Source organism: Nerophis ophidion, linkage group LG18, assembly GCF_033978795.1.
Source record: "Nerophis ophidion isolate RoL-2023_Sa linkage group LG18, RoL_Noph_v1.0, whole genome shotgun sequence".
Classification (NCBI taxonomy): Eukaryota; Metazoa; Chordata; class Actinopteri; order Syngnathiformes; family Syngnathidae; genus Nerophis; species Nerophis ophidion.
Window position 1 is genome coordinate 15,659,400 of NC_084628.1, and position 23,123 is coordinate 15,682,522.

The 23,123-nt window shown below is 42.4% G+C and overlaps 1 protein-coding gene across 1 annotated transcript in view; it reads right to left on the reverse strand.

Annotated features, from left to right (window-relative positions):
* robo1 (roundabout, axon guidance receptor, homolog 1 (Drosophila)) overlaps positions 1-23,123 on the reverse strand; it is a 460,963-nt gene that overhangs the window by 81,992 nt on the left and 355,848 nt on the right. Inside the window, exons 4-7 of the mRNA XM_061877335.1 lie at positions 17,519-17,676; positions 5,298-5,418; positions 917-1,055; positions 706-833 (exon numbers count right to left, since the gene is read on the reverse strand). Coding sequence (XP_061733319.1) covers positions 706-833; positions 917-1,055; positions 5,298-5,418; positions 17,519-17,676 — 546 coding nt within the window. The remainder of the gene's footprint in view (positions 1-705; positions 834-916; positions 1,056-5,297; positions 5,419-17,518; positions 17,677-23,123) is intronic.

Below are 23,123 nucleotides of genomic sequence, written 5' to 3' on the forward strand. Positions count from 1 at the left end.
GTGATATCTCAGCACCGCTGACGGCTGGAAGTGACATTAATATGGCTGACCTCACCGCTGAAACCTCTTCACCGCAACTCCCAATTCCCAACCCCGTTCTGCATCGGTGGCGATGCTCCCGCCGCCGCGGACCGCCTCGTGCACGCCGTCTTTCCACCCCCTTCGCCTCCTGCCTCTGTCGCTCTCAGGCAACTCCCAACATTCCCATTAGTTTGCTGTTAAATAGCCCCTGTGTTCCCCTCGCTCTCAAAGGGGGGCTTCCTCCAAAAGTCCCCTGAATGGCTTCTTTCTGAATGTTCACGCTCTGTGACCGGCCGGCTGCTTTATATTCTGACGGTGGTAATAAGACGTCCAATGGCGAGGCCCACCAGAGACACACATGTTTACAAACAGCATCTCGCCGCTTCAGATCACAGGTCGGTTCTCCTGAGAAATGCCAGAATGAGATCGATCGGCGAGTAAGGCACACCTTTATAGTTTTTATGGATTCTGCAAGTTCTTCTGATTAGAAATCAATGGCCTAATTGGGAGAGGATTGCTGGACGTAATGAGCGCCCGGTAATAAAGCCGCGAGCGCTGCGACGTGGTCTATCTTCGATTGCTTTAAAACCAAACGGCACAATAACCTTAAATTGAAATCCATTAAAGCACTTTGTTAGAGCCGTAGCAGAATGAACGAGAGGGGAGGAGTGAGGGTTGTCTTACCGTGGACGGTGAGGCTGGCCGACGCCTCCGCTTTGCCCACCATGTTCTCCGCCACGCAGGTGTAAGATCCCACGTCGGCCGAGGTCAAACGGCGGATCTTCAACGTGTGGTCCTCCCGGATCTCGTATCTTTAGAGTGGTATTCAGACGCGGACGTTGGTCAGAGACAGGAGACGGGATCCCTGCCCATTGCCTTTTTTCACGATTCCTACCGTCCTTTGGGAAGTTCTCCGTCGTCTTTCCGCCACCGCACCGTCGGAACCGGGTCGCCACGCGCCTCGCATCTGAACTCGACGCTCTGATCCACCAACACCACCTGGCTACTGGGCCGACGCACAAAGCTGGGACGCTCTGTGTTGACACAAAGAGCACAGACGTCCAACAAAACATATATTTGTCATTAAAGCCACAGTGTGCTGCTTTTATTAGCTCGTAAATGGAATGGCTGCACTGTAAAAGAGATGAGCTTTGTTACTACTTCTGTCGTCCGGAATGAAAACGATCAATTTAAAAAAAATAATAAAAAAAGGTGCAAATTTTGTTACAAGCATCGCCTGACAGTTATAGGAAGACAAAATGAAGACAGAACACTGCACACGTCAAAGATAGAACGCTCTCTTTGTCTTTTTGTTTACCCTCTGTGACTCTTTTAGAAATATTTCTCCTCCGAGGAGCGGAAAAAAACGATAAAGTCCCAAGTCAGGATGAACTCATGTTGGAAGGTGTGTGGGTCACCGGGGGTGAAATAGGGTGCAGCTGGTGAGGACTGCTGGTGTCAGCATGGGATTCATAGCTTTAAGTGTGCCATTGGAGGTCATCTCACAGTCTCTGATAAAGGTCACTGACATCATTTAGCTCCCACCGAGACAGACAATCAAAGGCTCCAATAAAGCTATTCTATTAGAGTAGTCAATCTACAGCTTTTAGATGTACTATCCTCTGAAAACTAGTTGACATTAGGAACGTTCTGATCAGGGTTTTATGCTACGATAATCCATGAGTGGCATCCGCCGATACCAATACTGATACCAATCAGATGTACAAACTGTAATTTTGTCAATGCATTTATGGCGAGGGCTACAGATAGTTTAACAATACCACCCCAATATTTAAACTAGTTCCTTATTCTCTTTTATTACAAACCCTGTTTCCATATGAGTTGGGAAATTGTGTCAGATGTAAATATAAACTAAATACAATGATTTGCAAATCACTTTCAACGCATATTCAGTTGAATATGCTACAAAGACAACATATTTGATGTTCAAACTGATAAACATTTTATTTTTGCAAATAGTCATTACTTTTAGATTTTGATGCCAGCAACACGTGACAAAGAAGTTGGGAAAGGTGGCAATGAATACTGATAAAGTTGAGAAATGGTCATCATACACTTATTTGGAACATCCCACAGGTGTGCAGGCTAATTGGGAACAGGTGGGTGCCATGATTGGGTATGAAAGCAGCTTCCATGAAATGCTAAGTAATTCACAAACAAGGCTGGGGCGAGGGTCACCAATTTGTCGAACAGTTTTAGAACAACATTTCTCAATGATTTATTGCAAGGAATTTAGGGATTTTATCATCTACGCTCCGTAAAAACATCAAAAGGTTCATCAAAAGGTTCAGAGAATCTGGAGAAATCACTGCACGTAAGCAATTATATTACAGACCTTCGATCCCTCAGGCGGTACTGCATCAAAAAACGACATCAGTGTGTAAAGGATATCACCATATGGGCTCAGGAACACTTCATAAAACCACTGTCATTAACAACAGTTGATTGCTACATCTGTAAGTGCAAGTTAAAACTCTGCTATGCAAAGCAAAACCCATATATCAACAACACCAGGGAATGCCGCTGGCTTCGCTGGGCCCGAGCTCATCTATGATGGACTGATGCAAAGTGGAAAAGTGTTCTGTGGTCTGACGAGTCAACATTTCAAATTATATTTGGAAATTGTGGACGTGGTGTCCTCCGGAACAAAGAGGAAAATAACCATGCGGATTGTTATAAGCGCTAAGTTCAAAAGCCAGCATCTGTGATGGTATGGGGGTGTATTAGTGCCCAAGGCATGGGTAACTTACACATCCGTGAAGGCACCATTAATGCTGAATGGTCCATACAGGTTTTGGAGGAACATATGTTGTCTTCCAAGCAACCTTATCATGGACGCCCCTGCTTATTTCAGCAAAACAATGCCAAGCCACGTGTTACAACAGCGTGGTTTCGTAGTAAAAGTGTGCGGGTATTTTCTTGGCCCGCCTGCAGTCCAGACCTGTCTCCCATCGAAAATGTGTGGCGCATTATTAAGCGTAAAATACGACAGCGGAGACCCCAGACTGTTGAACGACTAAAGCTCTACATAAAACAAAAATGAGAAAGAATTCCACTTTCAAAGCTTCAACATTTAGTTTCCTCAGTTCCCAAACGTTTATTGAGTGTTGTTAAAAGAAAAGGTGATGTAACACAGTGGTGAACATGCCCTTTCCCAACTACTTTGGCAAGCATTGCAGCCATGAAATTCTAAGTTAATTATTATTTGCAAAAAAAAATAAATAAAGTTTATGAGTTTGAACATCAAATATATTGTCTTTGTAGTGAATACGGGTTGAAAAGGATTTGCAAATCATTGTATTCCGTTTATATTTACATCTAACACAATTTCCCAGCTCATATGGAAACGGGGTTTGTACATCCAATTGTTTGAGCCAAACAAAGTGAATAGTAAACAACAACTAAAACAAATCAAAAAACTACTATCTATCACTCATTTAAATTATTTAGACCTCATGTGTCCAAGGACATTCATTGAATTGGTCAACAATAACCAAAACGACAAAAACTATGCAATACTATCCTTGGTATCAACACCATTAATGTATGGTTTAATTTGCCATCCCCTTTCCTGTACATGTTGTGTACTTACTGCAATCATGCTGATTTAGTTCTATTGTCCTCACTCCAGACCAGGTGTGCGCAAACTTGTTCCACAGAGGGCCACACAGTGAAAATTCAAAGGATACGGGGGCCATTTTGGTAGTTTCACCTTCAAAACCAATACAAGATTTTTTTCAAAGAACTAAAAAATGCAAATCCCAGTCCAAGTTTCGTGTGAATCCTGAAGAGCCTGAAACAGTCAGCATGCTGTCCAGATAGCACCAAATAACAAAAATTATAAGTAAAATGAGCTCAAAAAGCTAGCATGCTAACAGTACAATGCTAAAAATAGCATACCTACAGTCAATATGAATGAAATACCGTATGACACTGAGGTATATACCTGCTAAATTAGCTAAAAAAGCCAGGTAAATACTAACTGTAACATCAGAGAAGAGCAAAAATATATTCCTGTAATGATAACCTGACAGAATTGTTAAAAATGCTGGCATGCTAACACTAACATACATCAAGTACCAAAATATTAAAAAAGGTGTTTGCCTAAAAAAAATGACTAAAAAAGCTTGCCTACTAACCTTACCAAGCATGAATTGATTAACGTGGACCCCGACTTAAAAAAGTTGAAAAACTTACTCGGGTGTTACCATTTAGTGGTCAATTGTACGGAATATGTACTGAACTGTGCAATCTACTAATACAAGTTTCCATCAATCAATCAAAGGTAATATTCGTCAAGTAACAAAATAGCTGGGGCTGAGGTGGAACAAAAAGCTATCATTCTAATATTAAAATGCTACTGATTGTGCCCCAAATGGCCACTGGTCCACAGTTTTGACACCCCTGCTCTAGAGTCTTATTAATCTACTTGTTAATTTCCTGTTAATAACTTTTATCTTAGCATTTTATCCTACATGATAACGAGCCCTAACACACCTCCCAGCAGAATAGTAAATCTATACTGCTATACGAGCTGTACACTGACTACTCTAAGTTGTGTTCATTTCTATAGTGTTGCTCTTGTAGTGTTGTCGTGATACGAATATTTTGGTACCGGTAACACAATTATTTAGAAACTTTTCGTTACTTTTCTAAATAAAGGGGACCAAAAAAATTGCATTATTGGTCTTATTTTAACAAAAAATCTTAGGGTACATTAAACATATGTTTCTTATTGCAAGTTTGTCCTTCAATATAATAGTGAACATACAAGACAACTTGTCTTTTAGTAGTAAGTAAGCAAACAAAGTAACATATTGTGTCATTTATCATTCTATTATTTTGCCAACATTATTAAGGACAAGTGGTAGGAAAAAAATTATTAATCTACTTATTCATTAACTGTTAATATCTGCTTACTTTCTCTTTTAACATGTTCAGTCTAAACTTCTGTTAAAATAATCACGTATTCTTCTGTTGTTTGATGCTTTACATTAGTTTTGGATGATACCACAAATTTGGGTATCAATCGGATACCAAGTCGTTACAGGATCATACATTGGTCATATGGTGGGCTGGGTGACAGACCGGTACTTTTCAGAAGTGGTATAGTACTGAATATGATTCATTAGTATCGCGGTACAATACTAATATCGGTATACCGTGCAACCCTACTCCCTTGATATAATATAATGGTTGCTGAAATGTGAGAGAAGTATAGTAAAGGAGAAAGTAGACTCAAATATGAAAATTACCGAGCACTGTAAGTTCCGCTATCTCGCTCTCCCTTTCGCCGACCATGTTTGTCCCGACGCAGACGTACTTCCCGGCGTCGCTCTTCCTCGCGTTGGTGATCATCAGCTTCCCTCCGCGTATCTGAGGAAGAAAAGCAGGACAAAGAGGATGAGACGATTCAGGCAATAAGACATATTTTGGGCGTTCAAATCAAATCAAATCAAATCAAATCAACTTCATTTATAAAGCACATTTAAAATTTACCGCAGGGGTAGCCAAAGTGCTGTACAATGGGCAGGTTAAAAGATAATACGAGAACCGAGCAAACAACACAACACAAACAGAACATGATAAAAAATAAATATATAAATAAAACATGAAAACAGGTTCACAGCAGGTGTACAATGGGGCGCCATTGCAGGATGGATATCATTCAGTGTTAAAAGCCAAGGAATAAAAGTATGTTTTTAAGAGAGATCTAAAGGGGAACATTATCACCAGACCTATGCAAGCGTCAATATATACCTTGATGGTGCAGAAAAAAGACCATATATTTTTTTAACCGATTTCCGAACTCTAAATGGGTGAATTTTGGCAAATTAAACGCCTTTCTGTTTATCGCTCTGTGGCGATGACGTCAGAACGTGACGTCACCGAGGTAATACAGCCGCCATTTTCATTTTCAACACATTGTAAACACCGGGTCTCAACTCTGTTATTTTCCGTTTTTTCGACTATTTTCTGGAACCTTGGAGACATCATACCTCGTCGGTGTGTTGTCGGAGGGTGTAACAACACTAACAGCGAGGGATTCAAGTTGCAACACTGGCCCGAAGATGCGAAAGTGTCTGCCGCCGGACCCCCATTGAATGTGCTGGAGTGTCTCCACATTTTACCGGCGATGACAGACATGACACAGAGATGTATGGATAACCTGCAGATGCATTTGCAACGATAAAGTCAACGAAATCACAAAGGTGAGTTTTGTTGATGTTGTTGACTTACGTGCTAATCAGACATATTTGGTTGCGGCGTGACTGCCAGCTAATCGATGCTAACATGCTACCCTAATCGATGCAAACATGCTATTTACCGGCGGGGCTAAAGCAGACATGGCACAGAGATGTATGGATAACCTGCAGATGCATTTGCAACTATATTACGTTTCCTTCCACCCACATTTAATGCGAAAAAAACACTTACCAATCGAAGGATTTAAGTTGCTCCAGTGTCACAAGATGCGAAAGTCCTGATCGTTTGGTCCGCACATTTTACCCGCAATGCTAACGCAGCTATTCGGCCATGCTATGGCTATGAATAGCGTCAATAGCTATTCGCTCAATAGCTTCAGTTTCTTCTTCAATACTTTCATACTCCAACCATTCGTTTCAAAACATGCGTAATCTGTTTAATCGCTTAAGCCGCTGAAATCCGAGTCTGAATCCGAGCTAATGTCGCTATATCTTGCTGTGCTATTCGCCATTGTTTGTTTACATTGGCAGCACTGTGTGACGTCACAGGAAAATGGACAGTGTCTTTGCTGAGAGCGAAAAAAAGGCACTTTAAAGCTTTTTTTTAGGGATATTCCGGGACCGGTAAAATTTTGAAAAAAACTTCAAAAAATACAACAAGCCACTGGGAACTGATTTTTATTGTTTTTAACCCTTTTGAAATTGTGATAATGTTCCCCTTTAAAAACAGGAAGAGAGGACGCTTGTCTAACAACATTGCGATAAAATTGTGTCCGTGAACACAACTCGTTCATAAAAGGCTCCATTCATTCATTGCGCTGAGTGTGTTTGGAGGCCTGCCCCTCTCCGCTTCCACTTCAAGTCTAAATCACTATCAGTCAGCCTGTTCCCCCTCAAGGTAAGCCGAGCCAAAAAACACTTTCACAATCCAACACAACCGCTGCCGCCCCCGAGGGAGCACCTGAGGCTCTGCAGGACCGCGAGCGCATTTCCAGCTGGCTCCAAGGCGACGCGGCCAATTACTGCAACGGGAATGTTTCAAGAATTCCGAAGCTTCTTTGGACTTTCCTTCTGCAGCAGCAAGTGCACACTCAAAGAGTGAATTTGGGCTCGTCCAGGTGAATGTCATGTCTGGTATTTCCCAGGGCTTTGATTACAGGCCAGAGGAGCGGCTTTGTTCTCAGCCAGACGGGACAAGCGAAGGCCCTTCGGTCCCCCACCGGTCTTCCTCTCGGCTGACAACCACACCAGTCAGCGCCGAGGTCGGACAATGACGCGGCGTACCAATAGGTCTCTGTATCCCTTTGGGGCTTAACCTTTAATATGCACCCGTCAGCCCGCAAGAGCAGGACCACCACCTGCAGGCAGGTAACTGATACCATCATTAGAGAGCCACCGAACTTGACACACAATATCGCAAAAACCACAACGAGAAGGACCTTAAGTAGACCGCAGACGTGCTAATGTGGAACAATCCACAGATTCACGCTGAGTAATACTTGTGTAATCTGGCTAAAAACAGGTATTCTGAGTGGAGGTACTTTTTGTTGGACTTAGAATTCTAATAGTCTGGGAGCTGGGTGAAGTTTAATTAACATGGAAGGTACAAACGGTTGGAGGTTGGTGAGGTGTAGTACCACTCAGACTTTGCACAAAACAGCCATTCTTACGGTCCGGAAGTGGTGGATGTGATAGGGGGCGCCACCCAAAAAACCCCCAAAATTGGTTTTAATTAACATGAAAGGTACAAGTTTCATTTCTGTGCCAAATGTTTATGGGCACCCCACTTAATCCAAATCTGCAACGTAAGAATGGAATTTCTGGTGGAATGATCACTTAAGAATGACGTTAATTAGCATTAATTAAGGTTCTAATTAACATGAAAGGTACAAGTATGGAACCAAATCAGAAATGTAGAGGGTGTTTGCCTGGTTCAGAATCAATAGAGTAAGAATGACAATTGTGGTGGAAAGGTCACATAAGAACGGGTCAAAGGTCACTAATTAAGTCAGACACTAATTAAAATTGCCATATCTCTTGAAGTTAATCATACCATCCATCCATCCATTTTCTACCGCTTATTCCCTTTTGGGGTTTCGGGGGGCGCTGGCGCCTATCTCAGCTACAATCGGGCGGAAGGCGGGGTACACCCTGGACAAGTCGCCACCACATCGCAGGTCCAACACAGATAGACAGACAACATTCACACTCACATTCACACACTAGGGCCAATTTTTAGTGTTGCCAATCAACCTATCCCCAGGTGCATGTCTTTGGAAGTGGGAGGAAGCCGGAGTACCCGGAGGGAACCCACGCATTCACGGGGAGAACATGCAAACGCCACACAGAAAGATCCCGAGCCTGGATTTGAACCCAGGACTGCAGGACCTTCGTATTGTGAGTTAATCATACACCATATTGAATTTTGTCTTGAAAAAAAGGCAGAGTAAAGAAGTACCAGTTTATTGACGAGTCTGGAGGTCCTAGAATCCTAACTGACTGCGACATGTTGGCACCTGGCTCATTGAATGGCTTGATAACAGGCAAGTGAAGTGAATTATATTTATATAGCGCTTTTTCTCTAGTGACTCAAAGCGCTTTACATAGTGAAACCCATTATCAAATTTTTACATTTAAACCAGTGTGGGTGGCACTGGGAGCAGGTCGGTAAAGTGTCTTGCCCAAGGACACAACGGCAGTGACTAGGATGGCTGAAGCAGGGATCGAACCTGCAACCCTCAAGTTGCTGGCACGGCCGCTCTACCAACCGAGCTATACCGCTATAGGCAAACATTTCAACAGATGCAAACGGATCCATCCCATCCTTGTATTGGCATTCCCGATCCTCCATTTCCAGGCTTTTCTGGGGACACTTGATGGGAAAGAAGAACTTGCAGCTTTGTTGTGTTCATTCGAAAGAGCTCCAGATGACAAAAGAAGTCCAGATGCGGACACATGGCAAGAAGTAGATTATAAGTATCTACGGACCTGCTCATTTAAACACTTTAACGGTTTTACAATTTGGAAGCCAGCCCAAATCTGGGAAACCAATGCCCACTGTCATCACCTGTCACCCGGGCCCTATCTTGTTTTGTGTTTGATATACACTCAACGTTCGATATAACATCCTGATCGCATTATACCCGAGCTTGCGTTACGTCACACTTTTTTACCCCCATTCTTTCTAAATAATAACAAATAAAAAGATCCCAAATTAGGACTTCACGGTGGCAGAGGGGTTAGTGCGTCTGCCTCACAATACGAAGGTCCTGAGTAGTCAGGATTCAATCCCGGGCTCGGGATCTTTCTGTGTGGAGTTTGCATGTCCTACCCGTGAATGCGTGGGTTCCCTCCGGGTACTCCGGCTTCCTCCCACTTCCAAAGACATGCAGCTGGGGATAGGTTGATTGGCAACACTAAATTGGCCCTAGTGTGTGAATGTGAGTGTGAATGTTGCCTGTCCATCTGTTTTGGCCCTGTGATGAGGTGGCGACTTGTCCAGGGTGTATGTCGCCTTTCGCCTGATTGTAGCTGAGATAGGCACTAGCGCCCCCCGTGACTCCAAAGGGAATAAGGGGTAGAAAATGGATGGATGGATGGAAGATCCCAAATTATGCGGTATAAAAATGCAGGGGGTTTGCAGGCTTACCAAGGCCTAGTGCAGGGGTCGGCAACCCAAAATGTCATACTGGACCAAAAATACAAAAAAAATACCCCAAAAAAAAAATCTTCCTGGAGTGGCAAAAAATGTTATAATGAAGGCAACACATGATGTAAGTGTCTATATTAAATGATAAATGATAAATGGGTTGTACTTGTATAGCGCTTTTCTACCTTCAAGGTACTCAAAGCGCTTTGACACTACTTCCACATTCACACACTGATGGAGGGAGCTGCCATGCAAGGCGCTAACCAGCACCCATCAGGAGCAAGGGTGAAGTGTCTTGCTCAGGACACAGCGGACGTGACGAGGTTGGTACTCGGTGGGGATTGAACCAGGGACCCTCGGGTTGCGCACGGCCACTCTATTGGCTATAATAGCTGTTCTTTTGTCCCATTCATCCATCCATTTTCTACCCCATGACCCTTTTGGGGTCATGGGGTGGGGTGGGGGGGGGGGGGGGGGTTGCTGGAGCCTATCTCAGCTGCATTCGGGCGGAAGGCGGGGTACACCCTGGACAGGGGTGGCATGGCGTAGTGGGTAGAGCGGCCGTGCCAGAAACCTGAGTGATGCAGGTTCGCTCCCCGCCTATTGACATCCAAGTCGCTGCCGTTGAGGCCTTGGACAGGACACTTTGTGGAGGGGGTCCGGTCCGATCCGGTGGCCATGTACTGCTTGCCTGTGTATCGGCTGGGGACATCTCTGCGCTGCTGATCCGCCTCCGCTTGGGATGGTTTCCTGCTGGCTCCGCTGTGAACGGGACTCTCGCTGCTGTGTTGGATCCGCTTTGGACTGGACTCTCGCGACTGTGTTGGATCCATTATGGATTGAACTTTCACAGTATCCCATCCATTGCTTTCCTCCTCTCCAAGGTTCTCATAGTCATCATTATCACCGACGTCCCACTGGGTCATTATTGTCACCGACGTCCCACTGGGTGTGAGTTTTCCTTGCCCTTATGTGGGCCTACCGAGGATGTCGTAGTGGTTTGTGCAGCCCTTTGAGACACTAGTGATTTAGGGCTATATAAGTAAACATTGATTGATTGATTGATTGACTTCACCCCTTGCCCCCGGTGCCGCTCACACTGGTGAATGAATGATTGGTGGTGGTCGGAGGGGCCGTAGGCGCAAACTGGCCGCCACACTTCCGTCAGTCTACCCCAGGGCAGCTGTGACTACAGATGTAGCTTACCACCACCAGGTGTGAATGAATGATTGGTTCCCACTTCTCTGTGAGCGCTTTGAGTATCGAACAATAGAAAAGCGCGATATAAATCTAATCCATTATTACTATTATTATTACAAGTCGCCACCTCATTGCAGGGCCAACACAGATAGACAGACAACATTCACACTCACATTCACACACTAGGGCCAATTTAGTGTTGCCAATCAACCTATCCCCAGGTGCATGTCTTTGGAAGTGGGAGGAAGCCGGAGGGCACCCAAGCAGTCACGGGGAGAACATGCAAACTCCACACTGTCCCATGAGGCAAAATAACAAACTCGCTCGGAAGCGCACGGGAAACTCAAAGCAAATGTAGCATAAACTAGGCTGTAGCATAAGGCTAGCATGGAAAAGCTATTTTAACATAGCATGAAACAAACACATAAAAGTCGCCAATGTCGAACAATGTATATACATTTGATACATTCATATACCGTATTTCCTTGAATTGCCGTAGGGCATATAGTATGTGCCTGCCTTGAATTACTGCCGGGTCAAACTCGCTTCGCAAAATAATTAGCGCATACATAGTATTACCGCCTGGTCAAACTCGTGATGTTACGAGTGACACTTCCCCTGTCATCATTTTCAAAATGGAGGAGGCTGATTTTAATACCGGTAATTTGAAATCGCATAAAGGAAAGAAGATTAAGAGCTATTCGGTAGGATTTAAGGTCCAAGCTTACATCACACTCAAATTTTTACTGCATGCTTTTGGTAAGTGCTGGAGTGAGAAGAGGTTTTAAAATAAATAGCGTATGCTTACTTTTACCGCATGCCTTTGGTAAGCGCAGGAGTGAGAAGAGGTTTTAAATTAATTAGCTGTCACGCCTGTACATCTGGTTTTATGTTTGATCATGTTTTGTTTTGTTTTCTGGACTCTTGTTCTGTTTTTTCACTTCCTGGTTTGTTTTTGTTACCATGACAACTCGTTGATTTTCACCTTGCCCTCCTAGTCACGCCCCTGCCCTCAGTCCCGCACCTGTTCCTAATGATCACAGCCACTACTTAAGTTATTTTCTTTCTGTCCATCAGTCTGGGAACATTAACTTTCATTGCATTCTACAACCTTTGCTGCTCATTGCTCCATGCCATTGATCCCCTGCCACGCACCCTGCTGCTTATGCCTCCCGTTTTTGTCACAGTAAGCTTTTGTTTGTATTTATGCCCTTGATGGTATCTTTCGTTTGTTTGTAGATAGTATAGCCATTGTGCTGTTTTCGTTCTAAGTTTTAGTCGAGATTATTATCCGCCATCGAGCGCGCTTTTTGTTTTGCCGTTATTATTGTATTTTGAGTATAAATAATTAAAACTACGTACCTGAATTCTCGCCTGGCTCGTCCTGTAATCCCTCTGCGTCGAAGGAGCACAAACAATCCATGTCCAAGCCTGACATTAGCGCCCCGGCGGCAATTCAAGGAAATACGGTAGTCATTTTGATAGTAGGCTAATATTGCTAATATAGGCACTTACATCATGTGTTGCCTTCCTTATAACATTTATATAAGTCTTTTAATTTTTTGCGGCTCCAGACCGATTACTTTTTTGTATTTGTGGTCATTTTGGGTTGCCGACCCCTGCACCGGGACCGACAAGCCATATCATCGGTTGCATTGCGGCTTGAATATTTATGACGAAACCGAACGGGAGTCGGCAGGATGTGAAGAGGCGCTGGAAGCTTGCTTTATGTGGGAGCCCCCTGTGGTGCTGGAGGGGTTTGAAGTATCATTATGTTACTGTTTGTTTGAGCAAAGGCTTAGCAACTAAAACACTGTGACACGCACAAAGGCCAAGAGGTCAGGCCATGTAGACCGTATAGCGACCAGTCAAGGGGGGGGGGCTTTGACATGCGGATCCACTCAAAGCCCGGTCCGTTCTATCCATACTCTTGCTGTAGCAGTTCTGCAGCATCACAGGGCATATTTTTTTTCTTTTCCCTGCACATGTACGCCTCCCTGCACAGCACAATCTGACCATTATCCCTACATTGTGGGGAGATGGCTCCATCCCGTCGCTTTTTCCCCCCGTCTAGTGCCATTTGGCAACGCTGATAATGCGCCAGCCTCCATTCAGCAAGCGCCCCCTTTGTGTTCACACAGTGCTTCGTTCCCGGGGTTGATGATTAGCTACAACATTTGCACAAAACGAGGGACAAAGTGCTGCATTCATCGAGCAGATAACGATCTGAGTTTTTTAAAATAATGTCAGTTTTACTATTTTCTTGTGTACATTTACCCGGGAAGACCACTTTGGGGTAAAAAGCCAGCCAGCTGCAGCTTCATGGACCTCCCTCACTTTTATTGCCGGGTTCACCACATGCAGTCAGGAATACATGCAAAATGTTACAAGCATGTCATTAGCGACGAGGCACAGTTCACTAAAATACACGCATCCCAGTTAAGGATGGAAAACACACATGGTTGGGGACTAGTTTCCCATCGCCATGGCAACAGCATGTTCCAGCATGCAACCTTGCAGCCAGGATGAGTTGGCCCTTTGTTGAGCTCAGCTGCTGGAGACATTGGAAATAATCCCACTTCGGCAGCGCCTAACAAACATACCGAATGCCGTTTCATTGTGTCTGACAACAGGACGTCTAACGCCATTTTTAAAAGCCCTCCTTCGGCGGCGTGCACTTTACAAGGATTCCGAACGAGGTGCTTTAAAAACCGCCGAGAGCCATTTCACCTAAGTTACCGTGCTGGTTGAGTTTCCTTGAGAGGTTTCAGCCGTACGAGCGAAACAAACAGATAACTTGCTCGCATCGTGAGGGCCTTAAAAAGGTGGCAGAATACATGAAAGTCGAGATGAAAGACGATTCAGTGCTTGTGTTCCAACAGCAGTTACACAGCAACATTGGGTGGGAACTGTAGAATGTAATGAAGGTGCTTTATATTTGCAACTTCCTGTCTTGTTATAAACAGTAGTATGGCTCTTGTTTTTTAACTCCATCCATACATTTTCTACCGCTTGTCCCTTTTGAGGTCGCTGGAGCCTTTCTAACCTACTTTCGAACGGAAGGCAGTGTACACCCTGGACAAGTTGCCACCTCATCACAGGGCCTAACTCTTGTTGTTTAAATGGTTCTTGCATGCCAATGTTGAGACAAAATAAACCTGTCTCGTCACATTTTTTTTTGAAGGGGACACACGTCAATGAACCACTTCAGAAACAACAAAAAGCTTTGTTGTTTCTGAAGGTAAACAAATATTTGTCGCATGTGTTTTACGTCATTGCCGGCAAACGGCGAGGGTTGATGACGACGATGATGTTTGGTGGATAACCTCCCTCACGTTACGTGATGTAACGTAAATGGTGGATTGTGGCATAGTAGTTAGTAGGGCTGCGAACCTTTGGGTGTCCCACGATTCGATTCAATAACGATTCTTGGGGTCACGATTCGATTCAAAATCTTTTTTTTTTTTCAATTCAACACGATTCTCGATTCAAAAACGATTTTTTTCCCGATTCAAAAGGATTCTCTATTCATTCAATACATAGGATTTCAGCAGGATCTACCCCAGTCTGCTGACATGCAAGCAGAGTAGTAGATTTTTGTAAAAAGCTTTTATAATTGTAAAGAACAATGTTTTATCAACTGATTGCAATAATGTAAATTAGTTTTAACTATTAAATGAACCAAAAATATGACTTATTTTATCTTTGTTAAAACATTGGACACAGTGTGTTGTCAAGCTTATGAGATGCGATGCAAGTGTAAGCCACTGTGACACTATTGTTCTTTTTTTAATTTTTATAAATGTCTAATGATAATGTCAATGAGGGATTTTTAATCACCGCTATGCTAAAATTATAACTAATATTGATACTGTTGTTGATAATATTCATTTTTGTTTCACTAGTTTTGGTTTGTTCTCTGTCGTGTTTCTGTCTTTTCAATTGCTCTGTTTATTGCAGTTCTGAGTGTTGCTGGGTCAGGTTTGGTTTTGGAATTGGATTGTATTGTTATGGTATTGCTGTGTATTGTTATATATATATATATATATATATATATAATTTACAAATAAATTCTTAAAATTCCTACAATGTGAATTCCTGGATTTTTTTTTCACATTCTGTTTCTCAAATAATCAAAGATACTGAAATTCCATAACATAGTGAAATTGCAAACAGCTAAAATTATACACAAAGAAAATTGTATGTAACAACAGTGGATGCTATCTTTAAACAAACACTCCTGTTGTTTTTTCCCTGTGACACCGCGCACTGTAAACCTTCGAGTTGGACTGAAAAGTCCGATTTTGTTCATTTTAAGTTGGAAACAAATATAACCTGCTACCCAAGAATATACGACAATTCTTCTCAGCAAAAGAGGACAAATATCATCTTAGAGAAAAATGTAATTTAAAACATTTGTACGCACGTACGACACTTAAGACCTTCTGTATATCAGTATGTGGAGTTAAATTATGGAATGGATTAAGCAAAGCAATCAAACAATGTACTAATATGATCCACTTCAAGAAACTCTTCAAACTGGAAGTGTTTACAAAGCACAAAAAAGAAGAACCAAGATAAACATTCTGAATGTATTTACCCATTCATTCTTTCATTCTCAAAAATAATCTTACTTATCTCATCGTATGGAATAAAACTTACTTCACCAATTATTTATTTATTTATTTTTATTGTGATTAATTATGGAGTATATTGTGATTACATTGAGAACAGGAAGTGAACAGAAAATTTAGCAACTGTTATGTAAAAGAAAAGGTCGTAGGATTAAATAAGCTCGGCTTCTTCCTACTCCTTTTCGAACATGTTGAAAAGAGAAATTGGAAATTGTGATGTATCATGTTGTATGCTTGCATGTTCCACATAAACTTAAACTCAACTCAAACTCAACTAACAGTTGAAGTGTACCTATGATGAAAATTACAGACCTCTGTCATCATTTTAAGTGGGAGAACTTGCACAATCGGTGGCAGACTAAATACTTTTTTGCACCACTGTATGTATGTATGTATATATATATATATATATATATACATATATATATATATATATATATATATATATATATATATATAGTATATATATGTGTGTGTGTGTATTTTTGTTTAGTTTTTTTACTTGGGACTTCCCACGGCCCAGACTGTAGACCATAGTTTGGGGAGCCCTGGTGAATGCTATAACTTTTTCATGTGGAAACAAACCCAAATTTAAACTGCTTTGTTTCAGAAACAAACAAAAAAAACAACAACATATGTGTGCAGTTAAGAGCTTACTTGGCTAACTGAATACCCATGTGTGCATTCCGTACACACAATATGAAAGTACAATGAAAAAAATAAACTAACCACATAAGACAAGAGTACAACAAACCCAAAACCACAACATTGGAGTACGTAGCGTTGAGGTTTCATGCTTATCAGTGACTGCTGCCGACCGGGGACAGCTATGATTTGTTTCTCTTCAACCAGATTATTCGCTTGCTCCTTTCAATTACGCCGCTCCGAGGCCAAAGACGGACGAGCTCTGCCAGTGCGGCTTTGAGGGAAAACAAAAGAAGGGAGAGCACTTTGCGATTGAACAACCTGGTTTGACCTGTTTACAACTAAACTTCTTCTCATTTTCTGAAACAGCGAGCAAGGATAAATTGCTTACTTAGCCTAAAATAACGACATATTCAGCACTATGCCAATGAAGAAGAGTTTCATCGTGGTATTTTTAAATTTACATTATGCAAGCACTCTGGAGAGTAATTTAAAAAAGTTTCCTCGACCGAGAATAGTCCCCTGCCTGGACCGCCCTTGCGACTATAAACAGAATATTTTACACCAGCATCATGTTATTACCACTGTGAATTACCACATAAGCAAAAATTGCGTTGTGTCCCCGCCGCCAAGACGTTAGAAACGCAGCCAAACACGCTATAAACATATGATCCAGACGCCATACCTTGGCTCTCAGGAGCCGCTGAGACTTCTTTTCCTGTCAACCAGAAGGTTTGCGAGACTCTGAGTTGGACGGTTCTGGCACATCCACTGCTGATTGATAGCAGCGCTAAACAGCACAGTTAGCACGTCGCTGAATGCACCTTTCTCCTTATTGCTTGGAGTCAGCTCCTTCCTGTCTCCTCATCAGAGTATTTTCGAGTTGATTTCATCAGCGAGCCACGGCCAATCAATGCGCTGCTGCTGACTAATGGAGCGAGGCGGATCCTACGCCCAGGTCATTACGGTTTTAAGCAGTCGTTTTGGATTGGTTGGGAAGGATGAACAAATCAATTTTTCATACAAACAACTCAAGTGGCGGTAATGCCTTGCCACGGATCACTGGTCAGTTCTATTCCTGACATGAGATAGGGGTCGATATATTGGAAGGAATGTTTCAAAAGTTCAGTCAGTCTACTCACCGTTATTCGTTCATCTCGATCGTCGATGTTCGTTCCGTCTTTTTTCCAAGAGATAGTGGGTTCGGGGTGGCCACGCGGGGGTTGACACTCCAGAACCGCCGGCTCTCCTGCTGCCACGATGACGTCGGCGGGGTTCTGTCTGAAGTCGTCACGTAGAACTGCAGGAATAAAACAAAAAATAAATAAATTCGAAAGAAACCTTGAGGAGTAGTGGTATAACTACGGATGTCTTTGTGATCAGATTTTTACCGACACAGAACACAATACCAACAATTGGATGCAAATGATTCACCATTCGGGTCTTCCCAAGATGCCAACTATTTGACATAAAGTCATGCCATCAATATCCAGGAATTGTCCTTTGAGATTTGGTGGAAAAATGATTCCAGTGTTTGTCTAAGGCCACGGGTCAATGTCCAAGTATCATGTCCATAAAAAAAGACTAGGACTCTATAAAGACTTGGGCCTTCGTCTTTGGATGGAAATATCACAACCATACTAGAGAAAGCAGATGTCATTCATATTTGCAAGCGTCATAAAGATGCCAAGGGAATGGAATTGTAAGATTCCATCCAATGCAAGCGGAAACATTCCTGAACTCTTCATTCCTTACTTTTATTTGCTGTGCTAATGATTACATGCCAGCCTTCTATATGGCAGATATGAACAGATGACTTCAATCTAAGCAAACTCCTATAGCTATCCAGCAGGTCTTTGTTTGGATCAGCTTCTACTCCTAAACCGCTGCACACCAAAGGGTGCACATTTGTCAAAACACGCAACCCCGACAGTGTTGCCTGTGCTATTATTTTTTTTTGACAAATACACCACTGCTATTGAAGCCCAATGTTTGACTTAAATGGATCAAAACGGTTGTAGCACCAAATTCTGAGACCTCTGACTCCTGAAGGTACCCCACGTCCCACCCTAAACCCAAGGTCTCCATGCACTAAAAAACAAACTATTGCATGAAATAGATTGAAACCGGCTTTTTAAAACACCTGTAAAACCTTAATTAAGGTTTGAATTTAAAAAAGGGGATTAACATATCTAGACTAGAACATATCTACATAACCCCTACCAAAATAATTTGGTTTTGTTTTTTAAAAACAGATGTTTTTTTTTTTTGGACTGTCAACAAATTTAATATAAATTGGCCACAATATGCATTTAAATATTCATACAGTCTCTCCTTTACTTCAGAGTGTAAAGTAGAAATTAGCTGATTCATTCCTCTTTAGGTAATACAGATCATAATAATACACCATAAATGTAATATATATATTATTATTAGTACATCTTGGGGGTTAAGCCTCCCTCTGTATTTAAAAACCTAGTGACACCTCTGATTTTTAACTTCAACCGAGGGTCCTTGAACGCACCACAGTCATATGCATCCATCCATCCATTTTTCTACCGCTTATTCCCTTTTGGGGTCGCGGGGGGCGCTGGCGCCTATCTCAGCTACAATCGGGCAGAAGGCGGGGTACACCCTGGACAAGTCGCCGCCTCATCACAGGGCCAACACAAATAGACAGACAACATTCACACTCACATTCACACACTAGGGCCCATTTTAGTGTTGCCAATCAACCTATCCCCAGTTATATGCAATGATGTGCAAAAAGTGAAACTTTCTACTGTACTGACACAGGCACTGTACATTTTGCTGTTTAATGCTGGTGCTTTGGTTGCATGATTAAAGGTGAGCTTTGATGTTGTTATGACGTCTGTGTTTGAAGTTAGGTTTGCCGCCGTTGACGTGGAACAAACCATTTGGCATTGTTTCCCCAAGTCGATGGGGTTGATCATCACAAAGTGAGGCCCACACGTGCACTAATAATACCATACCGCATAATGAGGGTGAAATATTGTTGTGAGTGGATAATTAGCAGACATTACAAGCAGTGGCATGAATATTTAAGGGAAGCCACCAAAATAAATGGTTATGTGGTTTTTATAAAATATTCAAGTCGTGTATTACATCACTTAGGCAAATTAGCTTGCATTAGCTACATTTTGGTAAAATCTACTGCTTCCATTAAGGTTATTATGTTTATCTTTTTCTAGCAAACCTAATGTCTGTGTTGGGATTTCTTTCTTAGATTAACTTTACATTCAAACAAAAGTAAGTATAGCTCTAGTAAGACTTAAAATTACACTTAGAAATAGCTACATATATGATGATGACAATATTATACATGGCTGCTTATATCTTTTTGTGTAAGCTAACACAACACAAAGGAGTGAACATTTGTCAAAACATGCACATCTACTGTTACTTGCGCTATTAATTTTCAGAGAAATGCACCACATGAGGGCGCTGTCATTAAACCCCGTACTTCGGATTGCCTTGGAATTCCTCACAGGGCTCAATTTGCTTTAGAAACCACTCACTGTAACTTCAGGGTGATTCCTCAAATCACCATGAAATCTGAAGTAAGGTTAATTATATGTATATAGCGCTTTTCTCTAGTGACTCAAAGCGCTTTAAAAAGTGAAACCCATTTTCTAAGTCATTGTTTTTAAAACCTTTTTTTGAACCAAGGCACATTTTCTTTCATTGAAAAAAAATCTTGAAGTACACTACCAGCAGAAAATGTTATAAAACAAAACTCAATAGCTTAATGACAATTTACAGTCGTTCTCGTCAAATACCTGATAGAATTGTTCAATATGAATTCAAACCATAATCATCTATGCGTCACTAATTCTCATGTTTTGAAGTAGGCCTGCAAAGCAATTAGCTACATGCTGCCACCTACTGATATGGAAGAGTATTTCATGGTTACTCTGCCGATCTCTCAACAGCACAGACACTCAACAACAGCACATTATTTACAGATTATAATTATTGGTTTACAAAAAAGTATTTTTTCAAAAAAACAATTACCGTATTTCATTGAATTGCTGCAGGGCACAGAGTATGCGCCTGCCTTGAATTACTGCCGGGTCAAACTCGCTTCGCAAAATAGCGAATTAAAATAGCAAAATTTATTAGCGCATGCTTAGTATTACCGCCTGGTCAAACTCGTGACGTCACGAGTGACACTTCCCCTGTCATCATTTTCAAAATGGAGGAGGCTGATTTCAATACCGGTAATTTGAAATCGCATAAAGGGAAGAAGATTAAGAGCTATTCAGTAGGATTTGAGGTCCAAGCTTACATCACACTAAAATTTTTACTGCATGCCTTTGGTAAGTGCCGGAGTGAGAAGAGGTTTTAAAATAATTAGCACATGCTTACTTTTACCGCATGCCTTTGGTAAGCGCAGGAGTGAGAAGAGGTTTTAAATTAATTAGCGCCCCGGCGGCAATTCAAGGTAATACGGTAGGTGAAATTGCATCATTTTGCACGGCACACTAGAGAATATCTCATGACACATTAGTGTGCCACAGCACATTGGTTGAAAAACATTGATCTAAGTTACAGCATATTGCCAAAAGTATTTGGCCACCCATCCAAATAATCAAAATCAGGTGTCCTAATCACTTGGCCCCGCCACAGGTGTATAAAATCAAGCACTTAGGCATTAAGACTGTTTCTACAAACATTTGTAAAAGAATGGGCCGCTCTCAGGAGCTCAGTGATTTGCAGTGTGGAACTGTCATAGGATGCCACCTGTGCAACAAATCCAGTCGTGACTCGTGAAATTGCCTCCCTCCTAAATATTCCAAAGTCAACTGTCTGATTTATTATAAGAAAATGGAAAAGTTTGGAAACAACAGTGATTCAGCCACCAAGTAGTAGGGCACATAAACTGAGCAGTGCAAACAGGTCGCCAACTTTCTGCACAATCAGTTGCTACAGAGCTCCAAACTTAATGTGACCTTATCATTAACCCACGTACAGTACGCAGAGAGCTTTGTTGAATGGGTTTCCATAGCCGAGTAGCCGCATCTACGCCATACATCACCAAGTCCAATGCAAAGCGTTGGATGCAGTGGTGTAAAGCACGTTGCCACTGGACTCTAGAGAAGTGGAGACACATTCTCTTGAGTTTTGAATCATGCTTATCCATCTGACAATCTGATGGGCGAGTCTGGGTTCAGAGGTTCCCAGGAGAACGCTACATTTCGGACAGCATTGTGCCGAGTGTGAAATTTGGTGGAGGAGAATTATGGTGTGGGGTTGTTTTTCAGGAGTCGGGCTTGGCCCCTTAGTTCCAGTGAAAGGATTTTTGAATGCTCCAGGATTCCAAAACATTTTGGACAATTCCATACTCCCTTGTGGGAAGAGTTTGGAATGGGCCCCTTCCTCTGACTGTGCACCAGTGCACAAAGCAAAGTCCATTAAGACATGGATGACAGAGTCTGGTGTGGATGAACTTGACTGCACAGAGTCCTGACCTGAACCCCCTAGAACACCTATGGGATGAATTAGAACGGAGACTTTGAGCCAGGCCTTCTCGACCAACATCAGTGTGTGACCTCACTAACGCGCTTTTGGAAGAATGGTCGAAAATTCCTACAAACACACCCCGCAACCTTGTGGACAGCCTTCCCTGAAGAGTTGAAGCTGTAATAGCTGGAAAAGGTAGACCCCCATCATATTGAACGTTATGGGTTAGGAATGGGTTGGCACTGTGAGAAAAGGCAGGTGGCCTTTTGGCCATATAGTGTATATTAGAACCAGTGTGAGCCAGGCTGCATCAAGGCATCAATATGTGTGTACAATTTGAGCAAGATTGGTTGAGAAACATCTTTGCAGGGATACTGATTCAGCCACTAATTGGTCACGCTATTAACATTTGTCGAATGAAACGTTGGGGACATCAATATCAATATCTGGAGCAAATGGATCCGGTCATACAGTGTGTACGGTTTGAAGGCAGACTCAACTGAACAGTTTTACCCAGAGGGAAGGTGGGAGAAGTAATAAAAAGACAAACAGCAGCGTGCCAGTAATCATTTCCCCAGCTCGGGAGCATAAAAACATGAAGGGCCACACATGCAGTGTATATAATGTGTGTGCATGGACAAATAATAAGGATTATTTGTGGCTGCTTTGGGGTTCAAATGAACTTCAGTGTGGTTGTCTCACGCTCTCGCTGCAGGACTCCCTCACCTAAAGTCACGGCCAACACATTCCTGACTCAACTTAAGTGGTCCTCCTCCAAGCTACAGAGCCCCCACCTCCTCCTCCTCCTTTCACATGACGTATTAAGCCCAAACAAAAGATCCTAGGGATTCATCGGGATTGTTTATTTTTTGGGAATGATTCAATGTGATGCGACCTAACATGAGCGGCGCAGCTGTGGGATGAAGGCTCGGCGAGGTAATTAGCGTAGTTAAAAGCAGATGCAGTCGTCCAGGAATGCAGTTTGAACTAAACATCCGCTCAGCTCCTGTCCCTGTGTCAGCATAGGCCGCCGTGTTCTCAAGGTCGCTACTGTAAAAGCTCCAACCTTTCTTTTTTTACCTAACGAGCGAATACAGTAATCTAAAACGGCTGGTTTTGCTTTGATAATTATGATGATCTGTTGTGAATCGTACCATATTTTTTTAATATTAAGCTGCTCCTCTTTGCCAACGGCCATAATGTTTTGAATTCAACGAATAGTGGATTATGAAAAGGCGGATTATGTTTTTGTTCTATGGCAAC